At 41.9% G+C, this 19,785-nt stretch overlaps 1 protein-coding gene across 5 annotated transcripts in view; it reads left to right on the top strand.

Annotated features, from left to right (window-relative positions):
• LRRC9 (leucine rich repeat containing 9) overlaps positions 1–19,785 on the top strand; it is a 244,501-nt gene that overhangs the window by 190,802 nt on the left and 33,914 nt on the right. For all 5 annotated transcript variants that reach the window (XR_012237138.1, XM_073610131.1, XM_073610129.1 and 2 more), the window contains one exon: positions 17,513–17,646. Coding sequence is in view for 4 of the 5 variants with exons in the window: in XM_073610131.1 (XP_073466232.1) it covers positions 17,513–17,646 (134 nt within the window). In the remaining variant the exon portion in view is untranslated. The remainder of the gene's footprint in view (positions 1–17,512; positions 17,647–19,785) is intronic.

Raw genomic sequence — 19,785 nt, 5'->3', positions numbered from 1 at the left:
AAATTGGATTATTTGTCTGTTGCTAATATTTATTGTGACAGGTCACGTTCCTTTTAAATTCTATATTTATTTAAGGATTTTATTGAGTATGACAATACAAGTAACAAAGTAGAAAACAAGCAAAACCCGGGTACATACATTCGGATTTGTATTTCTTGTGAAAAAAAAAAAGAATAAAAAAAAAAAGATAACCATATTGGAAGATAAATCTTGCGGAAGTGTTGGGAGTTAGGGAGATGAAATAGTAGTGGTACATCCCATGCAGCCAAGTATTTCCACCAACAGTCGCCACAGGAGACAAAGCTGGGACGGAAGGGTACGTCTGACACCAAACCCAAAAGTGCATGTAACATTTTATATTTAAAACAGATCTGCTCCCAGGGCAATAAGACAGTAAAAAGCCAGAGGAAAATAAAAGAATAAAAGAACTGCACCCTATCCAACTAGTCAACCGTGGGAAAGGTGGTGGGTGATTAAGGTCAGATTGCCTTCCTTAATTGTTCTATTTTTAATCTCATATGTGGCACACCAACTTGAAATATTTGTAAGATATTAGAAACCAGAGTCAGAACTCTGCAATAGGAACAATGGAGAAAAAGGGTCTGATATAGCTTCAAATTTCATTTTTTTTGCTTTTGACATTGACTCTGAAATTGACTCTGAAATTCTGTGTATGTTCCTGGGACTGCATACCAACAATCTTTTCATAATTGAAGACTATGTAGTGTACAAATGCTTTAGTTAAAAATAAATCAGAAGCACGTAGTATTATCTAAGGAGCTTCATGATCAGGGAGGCCTGCTTAAATAAGTGGATTGCTCCCCTGGTGTCAGGCCTGTGCATTATCAATACTGCGGTCCGCTTGCTTGTTAAGAATTTATATAGTCCAAATACACAGGGACTGGATGCAGAAGCATCTCCAAATGTGGCTACAGGGCTACCGTCAGCCTGGTTTTCATACTTTTCTTGAGAGAGGAATCTGGCTGTTTTAAACAATCTTCCAGCAGAGTTAAAAGTGGCAGCAAAGGAATATACTGAATAATAATTGACCTACAGCATTAAATGTGGAAAGACCAAACAGATGATCTTTTTTATAACACAGCAGAGAGTACACCGAGCCTTTCTTTGGGGTTCAGTATGTGGGTGAGTGTAAGGAACGCCCTGTTCCCTCTACTACTACTTATCAAAACTAGGTATAAAAAAAAAAAACTACATCTGTGCAGAAATTTGACATTTTGTGCAAACAAATATATCAACATATTTTAATATAACTATATTTAGCTTGTTGTTCTCTTTCATGGGATTTCAGAACAAAAAGTTCAGTAATGTCATGTATAGCAGCTTCCTGTTATCTTACATAAGTGGACCTGAGCTCAAAAAGTGAAGATTTGCTATGTTATTCTGAACATCTAGAAAAGTTAATTGTGCCTAAGCTGTTTCCTGAAGAATCTGCCTTTCTGTCTTGAATTTTCCCTGGGAAATAGCAATTATCTAAGGATCATAAAAAGGCACTGCTGCCTTTGATGAATTGCATATTCTAGATCTGTTTTACCTGCCAAAGGATTTGAATTTCTGTCCATTCGGTCTGGAGGTTTACACAGCTCTATCGCACAGCACATCCCTGTTTTGTCATCCTCCAGCCTGTGACTGGACAGTGAAATGAGGAGCAGTACATTGATGAGCTTGTGTCTCTGTCCCTATCAGCATGTCCTTGTTAGCAGATGATTACTGTCACATGACTTCTTGTGCTGCTTCTCCATCTCCTACTCTGAGATCTTCATACAGGAGATTGCAGCAAACAGATACCAAGATATGTGTCTAGAGTTTAGCCTTCATTTTATTCTACATTCCGGAGAATGCATCAAGATTAATAATACCACTGCTGTTTTGACTAGGAAGAATGAGATCTTATGGCAAAGAAGGAGATATCTAGAAACTCTGGCAGACAGAGGAAGAGATTACAGTTGGGTGGTTCAGCTCACCAGCATTTATTAATGACTAAAGTTTCCATTATAGATGAATGATTCCTTTAACCACTTAAGGACTAGCCTCGTTTTGAGATTTGGGTGTTTACAAATTTAAAACAGTTTTTTTTGCCAGAAAATTACTTAGAATCCCCAAACATTATATATTGTTTTTTTTTCTAACACCCTAGAGAATAATCATTGCAATACTTTTTTTTGCACCGTATTTGCACAGCGGTCTTACAAGCGCACTTTTTTAAAAAATAATTCACTTTTTTGAATAAAAAAATAAGACAACAGTAAAGTTAGCCCAATTTTTTTTATACTGTGAAAGATGTTACGTCAAGTAAATTGATACCCAACATGTCACGCTTCAAAATTGCGCCCGCTTGTGGAATGGCGTCAAACGTGTACCCTTAAAAATCTCCATAGGCGACGTTTAAAAAATTCTACAGGTTGCATGTTTTGAGTTACAGAGGAGGTCTAGGGCTAGAATTATTGCTCTCGCTCTACCGGTCGCCGTGATACCTCACATGTGTGGTTTGACCACCGTTTTCATATGCGGGTGCTTCTGCGCGCGAGCTCGTTGGGACGGGGCACTTAAAAAAAAAATTTTTCTCTTATTTATTTTACTTTATTTTATTTTATGTAAACATCCCTTGTAATAGAAAAAAAGCATGACAGGTCCTCTTAAATATGAGATCTGGGGTCAAAAGATAACAAAAAATGGTCCTTTAAGACGTATGGGCGGAGCTGACATTATGACGTCGCTTCCGCCCTCCTATGGTATGGAGACGGGTGGGGGCCATCTTCTCCATACCACAGACATGACAGGTCCCGATCGCCTCTGCCGCTACCGATGGCTCCGGTAAGCGGCAGAGGGCGCAGGTGAGAGGGGGGTGGCACCTCTCCTGCCACCGATAACGGTGATCTTGCAGCGAATGCGCCGCAGAGACCACCATTATCATAAATACGACCGGCTCCTGAAAAGATGGATACCTCGGTTGTGGCAGACCACCATTATCGTAAACACATAGTTACATAGTTACATAGTAGGTGAGGTTGAAAAAAGACACAAGTCCATCAAGTCCAACCTATGTGTGTGATTATGTGTCAGTATTACATTGTATATCCCTGTATGTTGCGGTCATTCAGGTGATTATCTAATAGTTTCTTGAAGCTATCAATGCTCCCCGCTGAGACCACCGCCTGTGGAAAGGAATTCCACATCCTTGCCGCTCTTACAGTAAAGAACCCTCTACGTAGTTTAAGGTTAAACCTCTTTTCTTCTAATTGTAATGAGTGGCTTATTAAACTCTCTTCTGCGAAAAAGTTTTTATCCCTATTGTGGGGTCACCAGTACAGTATTTGTAAATTGAAATCATATCCCCTCTCAAGCGTCTCTTCTCCAGAGAGAATAAGTTCAGTGCTCGCAACCTTTCCTCATAACTAAGATCCTCCAGACCCTTTATTAGCTTTGTTGCCCTTCTTTGTACTCGCTCCATTTCCAGTAAATCCTTCCTGAGGACTGGTGCCCAGAACTGGACAGCATACTCCAGGTGCGGCCGGACCAGAGCCTTGTAGAGTGGGAGAATTATCGTTTTATCTCTGGAGTTGATCCCCCTTTTAATGCATGCCAATATTCTGTTTGCTTTGTTAGCAGCAGCTTGGCATTGCATGCCATTGCTGAGCCTATCATCTACTAGGACCCCCAGGTCCTTTTCCATCCTAGATTCCCCCAGAGGTTCTCCCCCCAGTGTATAGATTGCATTCATATTTTTGCCACCCAAATGCATTATTTTACATTTTTCTACATTGAACCTCATTTGCCATTTAGTCGCTCACCCCATTAATTTGTTTAGGTCTTTTTTCAAGGTTTCCACATCCTGCGGAGAAGTTATTGCCCTGCTTATCTTAGTATCGTCTGCAAATACAGAGATTGAACTGTTTATCCCATCCTCCAGGTCGTTTATGAACAAATTAAATAGGATTGGTCCCAGCACATAACCCTGGGGAACCCCACTACCCACCCCTGACTATTCTGAGTACTCCCCATTTATCCATGTACTCACCCTATGGTCCATGCCAACGGACCTTATTTTGTACAGTAAACGTTTATGGGGAACTGTGTCAACCGCTTTTGCAAAATCCAGATACACCACGTCTACGGGCCTTCCTTTATCTAGATGGCAACTCACCTCCTCATAGAAGGTTAATAGATTGGTTTGGCAAAAACGATTCTTCATTAATCCATGCTGATTACTGCTAATGATACCGTTCTTATTTCTAAAATCTTGTATATAGTCCCTTATCATCCCCTCCAAGAGTTTACATACTAATGATGTTAGGCTAACTGGTCTGTAATTCCCAGGGATGTATTTTGGGCCCTTTTTAAATATTGGTGCTATATTGGCTTTTCTCCAATCAGCTGGTACAATTCCAGTCAGTAGACTATCTGTAAAAATTAGGAACAACGGTCTGGCAATCACTTGACTGAGTTCCCTAAGTACCCTCGGATGCAAGCCATCTGGTCCCGGTGATTTATTAATGTTAAGTTTCTCAAGTCTAATTTAAATTCTGTCCTCTGTTAACCATGGAGGTGCTTCCTGTGTTGTGTCATGAGGATAAACACTGCAGTTTTGGTTACTAAAGCCCCCCGATTCACTCGTGAAGACTGAGGAGGAGAATAAATTCAATACCTTCGCCATCTCCCCATCCTTTGTAACCAGATGTCCTTCCTCATTCTTTATGGGGCCAATATGGTCTGTCCTCCCTTTTTTACTGTTTACATACTTAAAGAATTTCTTGGGATTTTTTTTTGCTCTCCTCCGCTATGTGTCTTTCATGTTCTATCTTAGCCGTCCTAATTGCACCCTTACATTTCTTGTTGCATTCATTATAAAGTCTGAATGCTGAGGATGATCCCTCAACCTTGTATTTTTTGAAGGCCTTCTCCTTTGCTTTTATATGCATTTTTACATTGGAGTTAAGCCATCCAGGATTTTTGTTCGCTCTTTTAAATTTATTACCCAGTGGGATACATTGGCTAATGCCCTTATTTCATATGCTCTTAAAGCAAACCCATCTCTCCTCCGTATTCTTTGTTCCTAATATTTTATCCCAATTTATGCCTTTTAGCAAGGTTTGTAGTTTAGGGAAGTTGGCTCTTTTGAAATTCAGTGTCTTTGTATTCCCTTTATGTTTCCTATTTGTGTGATTTATACTGAAACTAATTGACCTTGCCCCGTATTTCCACATCCGTGATCAGGTCTGTATTGTTGGTAATCAGTAGATCCAGTAATGTTTTATTTCTAGTTGGTGCGTCTACCATCTGACCCATAAAATTGTCCTGCAAGACATTAAGGAACTGGTGAGCCTTAAATGAATGCGCGGTTCCCTCCGCCCAACATGACCAGCTCCTGAAAAGATGGATACCTCGGTTGTGGCAGCAGCTGCTGCCATTACCGAGATAATTATCTTCAAAGTGCCAACGTATATGTACAGGAGCCGGTCGGTAAGTCACAATAGGCACCAGATTTTCATTTATATTCCATCTTTCTGTATTGTCCAGCCATTGCTGTATACAGTGCTGTGAATCAATAATGCTGAATTTATTTTTTTGGCAAGTATTGGCAATGTTGTTGTCAAATAATGTGTGCATAATGTAGACTTTACCCATGTAGCGGCCTGGAAATAGCTGAGCAGACATTGAATCCGCTGGCTGTTTTGAAGCAGTTAAATAGAAAGGAGTAGATTTTGCACAGTCTAATAATAGCACATCTCCCAAGAAAGACATTTCAGTGGTAAGACTGGCATCACTATAAATAAGTAATATTAATGTAGAATATGTATATCCATCGAACCCAACTCTGTAGTTAAGTGCACTATGAATAATACAAGAGAGCACATTTCAATCTGACTTAATGTGTATATTTACAATAATGAGAGGAATGTTGGTGGATTCATTTGTGTTCCATTAAAGGTAATCAAGCATATATTTATACTACATACTGACACCTCCCTCATAGAGTAGAATGTTTAGACAGATATTTATGAAGACAAAGCTTCTACCTTTTATCTGGAATTATATAATACCAATGAAAATGTGTCCATTTGCTGAACGGTACATATGTAGAAAGAGGTATAAAACATATGTGTAACAGCCAAGTGAGGGATGAGTGTTGTAAAACAAAATATTCATGGGGGGGTGTATGGAATAACTGTATAAAAATAAGAAATTGATCAATGTTTTGCGAGCTCTGCATAGAACTATAATTCCAATAAATAACTGCATAATAAATATAATTAAAATAAAATTATGTCTGGAAGGTTTTAAATGGATGTCCGCTGTCCTTGTGGCCTTGATGTCATTATTCCAAGGGGTAGGTGTTGTCAGAGAAGTAAAAACCAGTCTGAGAAAATTGTTGGGTTGTTTTTTTTGTGGGTGGTCATGGATTAAGAGTTGGGTAAGGGAAGGGAATTTTGAAATAGTAATATGATGAAAGAGTTGGTTGTTGTGAGTCATCGGTTTAGATAATTGGATAGCGATGCTTTTCATTTAGGGAATGGTTGCATAACATCATCCTAGTGTTGGTGGAGATCTTGGATTAGGAGTTGTTATGGTAGGGTGTTGGTTGTGTGTTATCAACCTAGAATGGTATGATGTGGGCTTTTATTCAGGGTATGATCATATGACATCACCTTGCGGGAGGTATGGGTTAGATATGTTTGGTACAGGCAAAAGCAATGTGCCTGTAGTAAAGGGAGTATGGTTTCTCTTGTGGATCACCAGTGGTGGGTTTGATAATTAGTTGGTGGGGGTACGTGCCCAGTTTGGGTAGGGATGCAGGCTGCTGTCCCTCAGATATTAAGGTTTGCTTTGGGGGTTAGGTCATAGTTTGTTTTGCTATTGATGTTCATTAAAAGCCATTCACAGGAAACTTTGTATTTGCTGAATGAATACAAGACTTCCTCTGATTGGCTGGGGTGGGCTGAAGACATCACAATCACCACCTCAGCTAATCAGAGGAAGCCTTGTACTCATTCAGAAACTACAAAGCTTCCTGTGAATGGCTGGCACTGCCTGACTCAGTTTTGTTCAGGGAGTGGGATGGGACGTCTTTGTACTGCTGCCAAAACATAGTGCTTTATACTGTATGTAGCTGATGCTCACAGTTGGCTCATCTGTTTGGACCAGTGAAGGTAAAAGTTTGTTTGGATAAGCTTAGCCCAAACAAACTATTTTAAAGTGACAGAAAGCTGGAGTTTGGCTTTAAGTGCAGACCAGGGTGGATATAAATCAATGATTTTTTTTAAAAAAAAAATCTGTTTTTTTTTGATTTAAGACGATTTTTTTGATTTTTATCAAATTTATTTTAATAAAATGCTTTTTGAGTAATGCCCTATACACACGGTCTGACTTTCTGACGGAAAATGTGCGATCAGAGCTTGTTGTCAAAAATTCTGACCGTGTGTGGGCTCCATCGGACATTTTCCATCTGATTTTCCGATGCACAAAGTTTGAGAGCAGGCTATAAAATTTTCCGACAACAAAATCCGATCGCGTCAATTCCGACCGAGTGTGGCCAATTTCGACGCACAAAGTGCCACGCATGCTCAGAAGAAATTCTGAGACGGAACAGCTCGGTCTGGTAAAATTAGCGTTCGGAATGGATAGAGCACTTTCGTCAGGCTGCAATGTTTAAAATTGTTTAATACAGCGCAATCCCTTCTTCTTTATAATGCTAGAAGAATGAAGTAGTTTTGCTGCTCATATTCACACAGACTTCTCACAAACTTCTTTCTTTATTATTTATCGTGATTCCCTCAATATATTTTGATTTGTCACATCTGACAAGAAATATATATATTATTATTTTTTTGGTTTGTATTTTTTTCAAGGCTGATCTTTTTTTGTTTTTTTTTTTACTCCAGAATATTTTTGTGTCAAGTTACCACAACACCATTGTTATCTTGTATTATTTAATCTCAAGGAGATTGCTTGGTGTTCCTTGTTAATTTCACATTGTATTTTTGAAATGTACCTGAATCCTCACAAACAAACTGTCCTTTTTGAAGGAAAACACACATAGGCGAGTATAATTGAAACAAAAATTCCTTTATTAAGGGCTCAGAACCAAACAAAGAGGGAGGCAACGCTGGAGAAACATCATAAATTGGCGAAGCCTTTGACCCCCAGGGCAGACATCAATTATTTTACAGCAACATTGATGGCCTGAGGAGTCCATATCTAAGGGAGTGCAGTCTGGTCCAGAAGTCCCAGAGATCCTGAAAGCAGCAGATGACATCTGTGTCCCCAGGCTGTGATCATACAAGAGGCTGCATATTTTGTCAGACCAGACTGAACCCAGGTCATCGCTCTCTGGTCTTCCTTCCACGCTTCCTTCCCGGCTGTGGCTCTGGTGTTGGAGGTGTGGCAGGAGGAGGAGTAGGACCTGGAGGAGGAGGAGGAGGAGGACTATAGGTGAGGTGACAAATGTGGGTTGCACATGTGATTTGGCCCCTCAACCCCTTATTTAGAGCTTCCAAAATTAAAAACCCACATAGGAGTCGTTGGCCCTCCTCCATCTGCATCATTTTGCATGCAGTTATGGCAGCAAAGTCCTCCTCCACACTGTGGGGTGTTCTGAGGGCCTCAGTAGCCTTCCAAAATAGGCCTATGGCAGCCTCCTCCAGGTTACTCCTCTTCCTGCCGCTTTGTCTTTGAAGGCGGAGGGAAGGGACCTGGGTATCAGGCAGCCTACTTGGCCCGGCCACCTCCTGGCTGAGACTTCCCTGTGTATGAAAAAGGGACATGGTTTTAGTTTTTGCTTTATCAATCACAATCATAAATTAGTACTCCAAACTAACATCTATTTAACATCATTGATTGGACAACCAGAAATATTTAGAAGAATGCTATACCTGGCTCAAGCTGGGCTCCTCCACATGTTGCTGCCTGGAAGGCCCAGGTTGGGCGTCAGAAGCCTCAGCTGGGGGGGAAGGAAGCATGGAAGGAAGAGTGGAGAGTGCTGGCCTGGGTTCAGTCTGACCTGCCAGATAATGCAGTCTGTCATAGTACACAGCCTGGGGACATAAATGGCATCTGCAGCTCCTGATCTCTGGGAATCCTGGACCTTCTTGTGCTCCCTTAGATAAGTGCTCCTCAGGCCACCAATTAAGATCTTCAAATAGGTAATGTCTGTCGTGGGGATCACAGACTTTACAAATTGCAGCAAATTATCCAGCGCTGCCTTCCTCTTTGTTTGGTTCTTATATTCAGGGTGGTTTATCTTCCACAGACAGGGCAGCTCCCTGAGCATATCTATGAAGATTGGTATAAAGTCATGATCCTTCAAGATATCCATTTTAACTGCAAGACACAACACAAGACAAACCCTAATGTCAGCCTAAAGTCTTCTAAACTTGTGCAAATACAGGCCTCAATCTAGAAGCAGTATAGGCCCAATGTTAAATCTTACCTTCGTTATCACGATCGGCGCCTCCGTTACTCCTTCCTCCGCTCACAGATCGTATGTACTACGCACCTGTGTTACGCTTTATAGACACTGCACATGCGTGAAACTCCGCCCGCCCCTGACGTTCTTTCTAGTCTATTCCCCGCCCCTTCTCGTTTGTCGCAGTGGGCAAGAGCACATGGCGGAGACAGAGCAGGTGTCTAATAATTACACCAACGAGGAGGAGGAAAGCCCGGAGCCTGAAATGTCCCGATCTAGAAGGAGACGATTTAAGGCCTCAAATATGTCCTTTATGGAGATGGTGGAGATGGTCGACATCCTGAAGAAGGCCGACTATGACAGGAAGTATGGACCTTACCCCAACCCCAATGTCAGAAAGGCCAAGATCATGGCGAAAGTGGTCAAGAGTCTGCACCGGAATTTTGGGGTACGACGATCCAAGGATCAGCTCAGGAAGCGGTGGTCGGACCTCAAAATCAGGGAGCATGAGCAGTACAGAAGGATCAGGAGAGTGCTGCAAAAAAGTAAGTAGTTATGCTGTGTTCCTTTTCTTTATTTTTATTACGTTTGTGCTGCTCCATGTGCTTTTCTTAACTGTTGTACAGTTTAAAATGGCAACTTTCATGTTCATGGACACATTATTCGTTCGTATGAAACATTGTTCATTCGGCCTAGAAAACACCATTGTTTTGGCCATATGCATTTGAATACATTTTTTATGGCCTACTTCTCTTAAAATAATTTGGTTGTGTAGATGGGTTTGTAACTATAATGAAATGCAAACTAGATTCTGTGTAAGGAGAGGACACTCAGCAGCAGTTTTCACATCTGGACGCTGGAGCACTAGTGTGGGACACAAGAACACCCTTTTTATTAGGGGGCCCTACACAGGTGCTCCAGTGTATACTATAGGGGTGTCTCCATCTGTGAAGCTTGCACAAAACAGGTAAGTATTCAAGCTTGACAAAGGACAAAAATATTTCTTCATCTTGGAACTCTGACCAAACAGACAATTGTACCCCACTTCCAAGCAATGTTTCATATTCCGATTTCTGCCATCAAATATCTGTGTGCTAAGTATACCTATTTTTTTTTTACATAGGGGATAAAAGACTCGAGGGCCACCCCTCATCCGAGGAGACAACAGACCCCCTACCTCAGGAAGAAGTGGAGACCCACCAAAGACAACAGGAGGAGGAGGAGGAAGGAGACGTGGTGGAAATTGTCACCACAACAGGTGAGTGTCTGCAACCACAGGCTCAGGTAAGAGATGGATGCCGGCATATTTATAATACATGGTGTGTTTTTGTTTCTATCTTTTTAGGTGATCGTTATGTTGTGGATTCAGGACATTTCACCTCTGAAAGTGCACAGATCCTGATCGGGGAGATCATGGGGTGTAATAGGGACTTGGAAAACATCCATAAAAACATCAATGATGTTCAAAAAAAATGAAGACCATCATTGATGTTTTAGGGAGAGTTTAAAACCCCTCCAAATCCCTTCCCTTTTTTGTGCTTTTTGGGATCTAAAAATTTCCAAAATTTTTTGACATATTCGAGAAAAGCCAAATTTTGAAGATGCTCACAGTATGTCAACATGTGCTATCTGCCATCACCAGAGATCAATGTATGTGTTTTGGGGGTGCAACCCCTTCCTCAATAATAAAGTAGATGGGAGGAAGGGGTTGCACCCCCAAAACACGTCCCTTGATCCCCCGTGATGGCAGGTAGTACATGTTGACATTTGGCAATTTGTGTGCATCTTCAAAATTTGGCTTTTCCAGGGGTGACTTCACCCCATCTGAACTCAATATCAAACACAGTTTAGAAATACTCATGTCTGATATTGCCTTCAAATTCTTTAAAAGTTGAACTTTGTAAGTTCAAGATTTGTGTCTTTCTTGTTAAAACATGCCTGTTTTACCTTAAATGGACATTTCTACTTTTAGTAATGTGACCCAAAAAATTGTTATACAACAAACATGTTGGTTTGTTTTAAAAACCTTTTATAAATGCACATGTGTTTGTGCTGGTATTAAAAAGATTGATAATCAAGAATGTGTGGATTATTGTTTCAATGCTCCAAAACTTTTGTTGTGCTCAAATTGGTGTTTTCTGTGACAATGGGGGTTATTTCCTAAGGGAAAATCCACTTTGCACTACAAGTGCAGTTTCAACTGCACTTGTAGTGCAAAGTGTCTTTGCCTTTAGTAAATAACACCCAACAGTGCTTTGTAATGTTACACAATCACACCTTGTTCAGGACTCACCACATTTCTGTCAGGGTCAGTTAAAAGAAACACAAGCAGTAAATGTCACCAAAGATTTTAGTAGTTAAAATGATTTTTTTATTTTAAAAATGTTTCAGACATTGTCTGGCATATTGATGGCCCCCCTACCTGCAAAGTAATCAAGGTATCTAAGACGGACCTCACGGGCACTCAGGGGGGGCAAGCCAGGACGGCCACTTTCAAGCGCTGTCAGGTTTGGTTTATTATGAATTCCGGCTTCAGGCCCAACTGAGTCAGCATAGTTGGCAGAATTTTGCCTTAAAAAGTTGTGTAGAACACAGCACGCCAGGATGATACGATTAAGTTTGTACTCCGCCATGTGTATGGGTGTAAGAAATAGGCGGAACCGGATGGCCATGATTCCAAATGTGTTCTCCACCACTCTTCTGGCTCTGGCCAGCTGGTAATTAAAAACCCTCTGGTCCGGGGTGAGGGTCCTCATCGGGAATGGCCGCATAAGATGGTCCCCCAGCGCAAACGCTTCATCAGCAACGAAGACGAATGGGAGTCCTTCCACATTGTCTTCTGGAGGTGGCAAGTCCAAGCTGCCATTCTGGAGATGCCTGTAGAACTCCGTCTGAGCGATGACTCCACCATCGGACATCCTGCCATTCTTCCCCACGTCCACATACAGGAACTCGTAAGTAGCCGACACCACTGCCAACATTACAATACTATTGAACCCCTTATAATTATAATAGTATGACCCCTAGTTGGGTGGTGGGACGATGTGGACGTGTTTCCCATCAATTGCCCCTCCGCAGTTAGGAAAGTCCCACCGCTGGGCAAAGTGGGAGGCCACAGTCTGCCATTCCTGTGGGTTGGAAGGAAACTGTGGAGTCAAACAAGAAAAAATAATTAATCATTTTGCACCTAAACAGGGAAAGCAGATTGGACACAAACATTCTTGCCCAACATCAGTATAACATTTATTTTAGGGAGTTTTGAAAGACCAAGGTATAAGGTCCACCTATCAGATCCCCCCCCCCCCCCATGGGCCATTTCTAACATTTTAGGGGGGGAGATCTTTTGGACAGGTAACCCTCTCCACTTCATTGAGAGATGAATGCCTAAATAATGTGTCTTACTTTGGCCAGCCCCTCCTTACTTACACTATTGACAGCCCACTGGACAGGTAAGAAGTGTCATAATACAAAGATATAAATACACATTGTACACATTTTAGCACATTTGGACATTCTGCTGTTACCTATCAAGATAATAATAGTATACAAAAACGTTAAACAGTACCATTTGAAAGTATACAGGCAGGCCCTTGCACTACATGCTTTGGGGAATTCATCCATATATCTGACCACAAAAGACATGGGTATAGTGTGTATGGGTTTGGTAAAGTCAGCAGATAGATGATTGAGGTTATATGGAGAATTGGTATCAGCTGACTTAGCACTTGGGGGGAGGGAGGGTTCCAAATGATTTGGGGACCCCAAAAAAAAGCCTCTGGCACTCTGCCTGAATTTAAAGCACAAATCACATTTTTACACATTTTAGGGGGTATTTAGGGTAAAGCACTACTATGAAGCTGACAAAATACACGGTTAAGTGACTACATGAGGTGAATATAGGGCCAGGAGAGCATGCTGGGGAGGTAAGTGAAGGCAAATATGTATGAAGGACAAAAAAAATAATTGCATAAAAAACCAGCATGCATGAGGACAAAGGGGACATTCACAGCATATTCCAATCAAGGGAATTAGGGAATGAGGAAAGAAATACAATATATTATCAAACATTAAATACAATAAAATGTGATATTAAAGGATAAAAATCTTACCTTCATATACTCCTTCTGCAGGACCTGGATAATGGCAGAACAGGTCTCTGGGATAATGATCCCCAGAGCCTGGGGGGAGATGCCTGTCGAGAACTTCAAGTCCTGCAGGCTTCTCCCTGTCGCCAAGTACCGCAGGGTGGCGACTAGCCTCTGCTCCGGAGTGATGGCTTGCCTCATGCAGGTATCCTGCCTGCTAATATAAGGGGTCAGCAAAGCCAACAAACGGTGAAATACGGGGTCCGTCATCCGGAGAAAGTTCCTGAAATCATCAGGATTATTCTCACGGATCTCACGGAGCAAAGGCATATGACAGAACTGGTCATGCTGAAGCAACCAATTCTTGGTCCATGAACTCCTCCCCACCCTGTTCATTGACTGGGCTTGTGTCAAGGTAAGGACCCCAACACCAAGCCCCCGCACAGCACAAACTCTACGAGGAGTACGTATACGCAACATGGCTAGAAAACGGTCGGCTGCTCAGAACGAAGTAACAGAACGCACTGAAGAACAGCAAGGCCTGTGAAGAGCGACCTGAAAAACAGTAACGAGCGGACAAGATCGCAATGAATAGTACAATACGAACTGACTGCACGCACTGAAGAGCAGATACAAACCCACAAGCACAAACTGAACAGCAGAAAACGATCTGAAAACCACGAGTCTGAAAAAGCGTGAATCGTCTCTCACCAAACTTTTACTAACACGAGATTAGCAAAAGGAGCCCAAAGGGTGCCGCGCTTGGTTCAGAACTGCCCTTTTCTAGTCTCGTCGTACGTGGTGTACGTCACCGCGTTCTTGGCAATGGGAAATTCCGACAACTTTGTGCGACCGTGTGTATGCAAGACAAGTTTGAGCTAACATCCGTCGGAAAAAATCCATGGATTTTGTTGTCGGAATGTCTGATCAATGTCCGATCGTGTGTACGGGGCGTAAAAGTCTATCTAAAGATAGTTTTCTATTTAAGATACATTAACAATTTAGTTTATTCAGCATGAAATGAAGCTTAATTATGTAGCATGAGGCTGTATATTCTGCAATATTTACATTTTTGGTAAACTCATTCAATGAATCCAAGCTCTGCAAGGTGAGATAACATGCAATTTCACAGTAACCACGAGAAAAAAACTAAGTTCAGGAATATTCCTTTATCCCATTGTTTTGCAAATCTAAGTACACTACAAACTGTATGATTGAATCAGTTCTGATATTGCTGTTTTACTAACCTGACAGCTTATTATTCTAAATAGGAAACCTTAATTTTGTTTGCAAATATTAAAGATTCTATCTACCAGCAAGAATAATTCCTTACATTTAAAGAGCACCTGTCATTTCAGATCCATTATGGCAGCATCTGTTAGCGGGCATCCACTCACCTGCTGCCGCCACATCCCTCACCTTGTTGTTTCACTGCCGCATCACCAGCCATCCCATTAAAGTGAATGGGACTGTGGGTGAGTCAACAGCGGGTCAGAGGAGGAGCTGCTGCGGGACAGAGCTGACAGTTGCTCTTTAAAAATTATGATTTAAATCAAGCTATTTTACTAGTGATTTAAATCTTGATTTAAATCAACTTTATTTAAATCAAATCCACCCTGGTGCAGACTATGATTTGGGATGTTATGTCCAGTATATTACATGGGCAATGTGTAGGATGTGTGCTCTATGCAAAGTTTGATGGAATGTAGTACATTATGTCTTGTCTCATAAAGTGACAAATGCCAAGGTATGCCTAGGGAACATTTTGTAAAGGTGACTGAATCTACTTAATTTTTACTTCACTATTAAAGGAGTTCTCTTGTCACAGCATACCCTTTCTTTCTATAACATTAACATTGTAATAGCCATACAAACAGAGGCGTAGCTTGAAGCTTGTGGGCCCTGATGCAAAAGTTGACCTGGCCCCCCCCCCCCACTACTTCCACTGCATGTGCAGATACACCCACCGCACGCCAAGATACTCAAAGTGGCTTAAGAGTTTTGAGTTCCCAGAGTTCCTCCTTACATCAGAGGACAGGGATCACCCCTGGAGAATCGGAGGACAGGGATCACCCCTGGAGAATCGGAGGACAGGGATCACCCCTGGAGAATCGGAGGACAGGGATCACCCCTGGAGAATCGGAGGACAGGGATCACCCCTGGAGAATCGGAGGACAGGGATCACCCCTGGAGAATCGGAGGACAGGGATCACCCCTGGAGAATCGGAGGACAGGGATCACCCCTGGAGAATCAGAGAACAGGGACCCCTGGCAGGTCATTTGGCAGAGCTCCTTTCCCATTCCAGCACTGTAAACAGAGGCTGAAATCAAGGCTGAAATCACATTCCTTTACATTCCTTTGTGTTGTAAAGGAATGTGATTTCAGCCCTGCAGAGGAGCAGTATAGAGTGCTGTACTGGGAAAGAAGCTCAGCAGTGGGACATAGCATCCAGGGTGGAGAGGCAGCCCCCCGGAGGTGTTAAGGGATCTGTTTTAGCAATTTCTGAAGGTTTCTCTGTCAGTGTTGACAGGTGTTGGGGGAAGTTCACCTCCCGGAGGTGCGTGTCTTTTCCCCAGTTGTCAGGGAAGTGGGGTAAGCAGACATCCCCGGGGGGGGGGGGGGGGGGACAGAGAATCCCAGCTAGTGACTAGAAGACACTGAGCGGTGTCTTACCTCACCAGTGAGATCGGTCCAATCATGGCTACAGGACGGTACTCTCCTCCTCTTAACTCAGTTACCATTCCATGTTGCCAGCACACAGCACAGACACTTCCCCATCATGGGCTGTTCTCACCCCGTGCTCCTCTCCATTCAGGAAATGTCTCACAGCTTCTCCCTAGCCAATGAGAACAGATGGGTGTAGACTGTGGAAGGCAAAGTGGAAGCCCAGTACTGGAGCATGGCTGTGGGGCCCTAGGGCATATCCGAGCTGGACTTGTAGAGGATATGATATGACAGGGAGGCTGCAGGGGTCCCCTGGAGCTAGGGGCAGGGTTGCGATTGTGACCCCTGCAAACCCTTAGGCTACGCCCATGCATACAAATATCTCATGGTATCTTGCTGCCTGTAAGTAGTAATTGCTGGACTGACTCCGCTTCCTAAAACTTCACCTCCTCTCAGCACTTGTGTAGTGTAATTTAGAAGGTAGGCTCTGTGAAATTTTATCGATGGGCATCTCCTATCCTCACACTGATCAGTGGTTCCAAAATAATATTACCACAGTAGAAAACAAGCACAAAAAGATAAACTCAGCATCTTCCCAAATAACTAAATTTTTTTATACCGGTGCTTTCATAGGTATCACATTAATGAATAAAGTTCAGTCAAATACTAACTATACCTAAAACTGTTCCTACCCCTATTCAAAGCCTATTCTAACTACCCTGTAAAGGAAAGTTGTCTATATTTGCCTAATCTGAGGGCTCTCCAGTCTAGTCACATGATCTCTCCAGAGGCTGGGTTCAGTGAGGAGGAGAGATCACTGACAACAGCTGCAATGCCTGTGCAGTGACGTCACACATAGACTTACTATGGGGCATCCATTGCCGGCTGTCCCTCCTCTACACTGAAGCCAACACTGGGAGTGCCCTCAGAATAGGTAAGTATAGACAACTTTCCTTTACAGGTTATTTAGAATAGGCTTAGAATGGGGGTGGGAGTAGGTTTAAGCATAGTTAACACTTGACAGGCCTTCCACATTAATATTAGAATATTACTTTTAAGGTAACACGAAACATAACATAGGCAGACTAGTTTATTATCAGGACTCAAAAGAATATGACTAAGTGCAAAACATTATTAGTGCCGTGTGCACAATGATTGCAGTGTGCAAAGTAAAATATACAAAATGAAAAACAGTTTATGCAGAATTTACAATATCTTTCATAATCACAGTAGGCTAGAAATAATTGAAATACAATCTAGAGATGGAGATGAATATATGAATTTCAATTTTGACCATAGATGCGCTGTAAATAACCTTCAAGTTTTCTTGTTTTTCTCTAGAATTTGTATCTAAATTACAATCACATTGAGTCAGTCCTGCCCAAGCAAAAGCCTCAGAATCCCTTAACAAACAGGCAGATACTGCACCAAAAAGTCAACTCCAGTGGATATGGGCAGCAGGGCAAGGCTAACAGGTAACTGCTTGGTCTTTGTTTCCATATAATGGTATGCATCTTTATGAAGGAAATGTAAGGCTCCCTGGTTATGCATGCCTCTACTCTAATGCACATCTGTGATGCTTACTGAAGCGTTTATGGAAAAATGTAGATTCAGAATGTAGCTCAGCCCAATAAAGATGAATTCTAGGCATGGTATATTAATACATAGTTACATTGGTCCAGCTTGGACCAATGTAACTATGTGTATACCCTTTCTGACTGAAATCACAGAATATCCGATCTGGAAATTGCAGAAGTAGACACCGATACTTCAGTGAACTCCACGCGCTCTCAGTACAGCTCACCCCCACATTTTTGTGGCTTCTACCTCTTTTTCTGGTCACAGCCTGGGCTTGTTCCTTTTTCCCAACTTCTGTGGGTGAGGCTAAATTCAAACACCGCAGCTTCAGCCAAACACAGTTTTTCTTGGTTTCCACCAAGATAACTGCTAGGGACACTTGCCCATGGTGCTGGTTGGTGGGGTTAAAATTTGGCCAGCCAGTCAGCGTTCTCATTCTGTTTCTTCTAACTGCAACCAGAGTGAAAAATCCTGTTTAGTAGTGGTTAAGTCACTCTAATCTGTATACACCATCAGCACTGCCTCCTATTGTAATGTCCCCCTCTGTGTGTGATTTATAAAAATAAATGCTGCAAATATCTAATTTCACAGCCAAGATTGCGATCACATGACTGGTCAGCTTTCTCCTTTCCTCCTCTAAAAGATGCAGCGGGCTGGGCTGAGATTCCTCTGCTGATGTCAGTCTGGAGGGAAGGAGGAGGGGAGGAGGAGAGGAGGAGAGAGCTGGCTGGTCATGTGATTGCAATCTTGGCTCTTAAATGAGGTATTTACAGCATTTATATTTATAAATCATTCACAGAGGGGAGGGCATTTATATTTATAAATCATGCAATAGGAAGCAGTGCTGATGGTGTATACAGGTTAGTGTTAATGGAGCAGCGCAAGGGGGGAGGGGCAGCTCACACAGACAGAGAGGGAAGGGGGAGGAGGACACAGGAGCAGAGAGGAGAGCAGATAGCAGGATGCTGATGACAGAGGCATGTAAACTGACCACGGTGTCTGGTCTCAGCAGCCATGATACACCGTTGTCAGTTTACAGAGGGGTAGGGAGAAACTGGCAGGATCAGCCAGGTTTTTTAGGTGTTACAGGGGGCCAAATGACACAGGACAAGCACTGTGTCATATAACAGCTTTAAAGGAGCAGGATCCATTTTTTTTGGGGGGGGCTAACAAACGCTTTAAAGAGCCGATAGCCAACTCTACACTAAATACTAAATATAGTAAGACAGAAAATGAAAGGATTAGAAGAAAATTACTTTTCCACATGCAATAAATTGCCATTAACAATAACAAAGCTGGGATTAATTGTGATTTCTTCTTTACCTTAGTGTTTATCCAATCCAATTTTGAATTATGGAACCTTGAATTTAAATATAAAAGTCACATAGCGCCGAAAATACCAGTGAAGGTAAAAGTTTGTTTGGACAAACTTGGCCCAAACAAACTATTTTAAAGCAACAGAAAGCTGGAGTTTGGCTTTAAATGCAGATTGCATGTACAGTGATTTGGAATGTTATGTCCATTATATTACATGGGCCATGTGTTCTAAATAGTAATATGTGGACTCTATGCACAGTTTGATGGAATGTAGAACATTATGTCTTGTCTCACAAAAAGTTACAAATGCCCAGGTAACGAAATGCCTTTAAATAAATTACATTTAATTTACTAAAGCACTGGATATGATAAACAATTGTAATTTCTTTAAAAAAAAAATACTTTTTTCACCTTGCACTCCTAGCATATACCATACATTTTTCTTGGATGTTTACATTTTTTGTGCATTTTGTTATAACTATGCTATCACATACATACTAGCAGTAGTTCCGAATTTCTGGCCACTGAACGACTTTTATAACCAGATTAGTGTAAATATAACTAAAATGTTTTCAGCTTTGAGTGAAACCTAATGGCGAGACTCTCCCTCATTTCCAGATAGCATTACAAACCTAATGGTGGTTATAGCCTCCCCCTAACCTGTTAAAAAGCAGTGCTTTAATGCTGTCTTTTTAACTCCTAAAGATTTCCTTTCACTT

This window comes from Aquarana catesbeiana, linkage group LG13, assembly GCF_042186555.1.
Source record: "Aquarana catesbeiana isolate 2022-GZ linkage group LG13, ASM4218655v1, whole genome shotgun sequence".
NCBI classification, from domain to species: Eukaryota; Metazoa; Chordata; class Amphibia; order Anura; family Ranidae; genus Aquarana; species Aquarana catesbeiana.
Note: the sequence above shows the minus strand (reverse complement) of the source record. Positions and strands in the feature narration are given on the sequence as shown.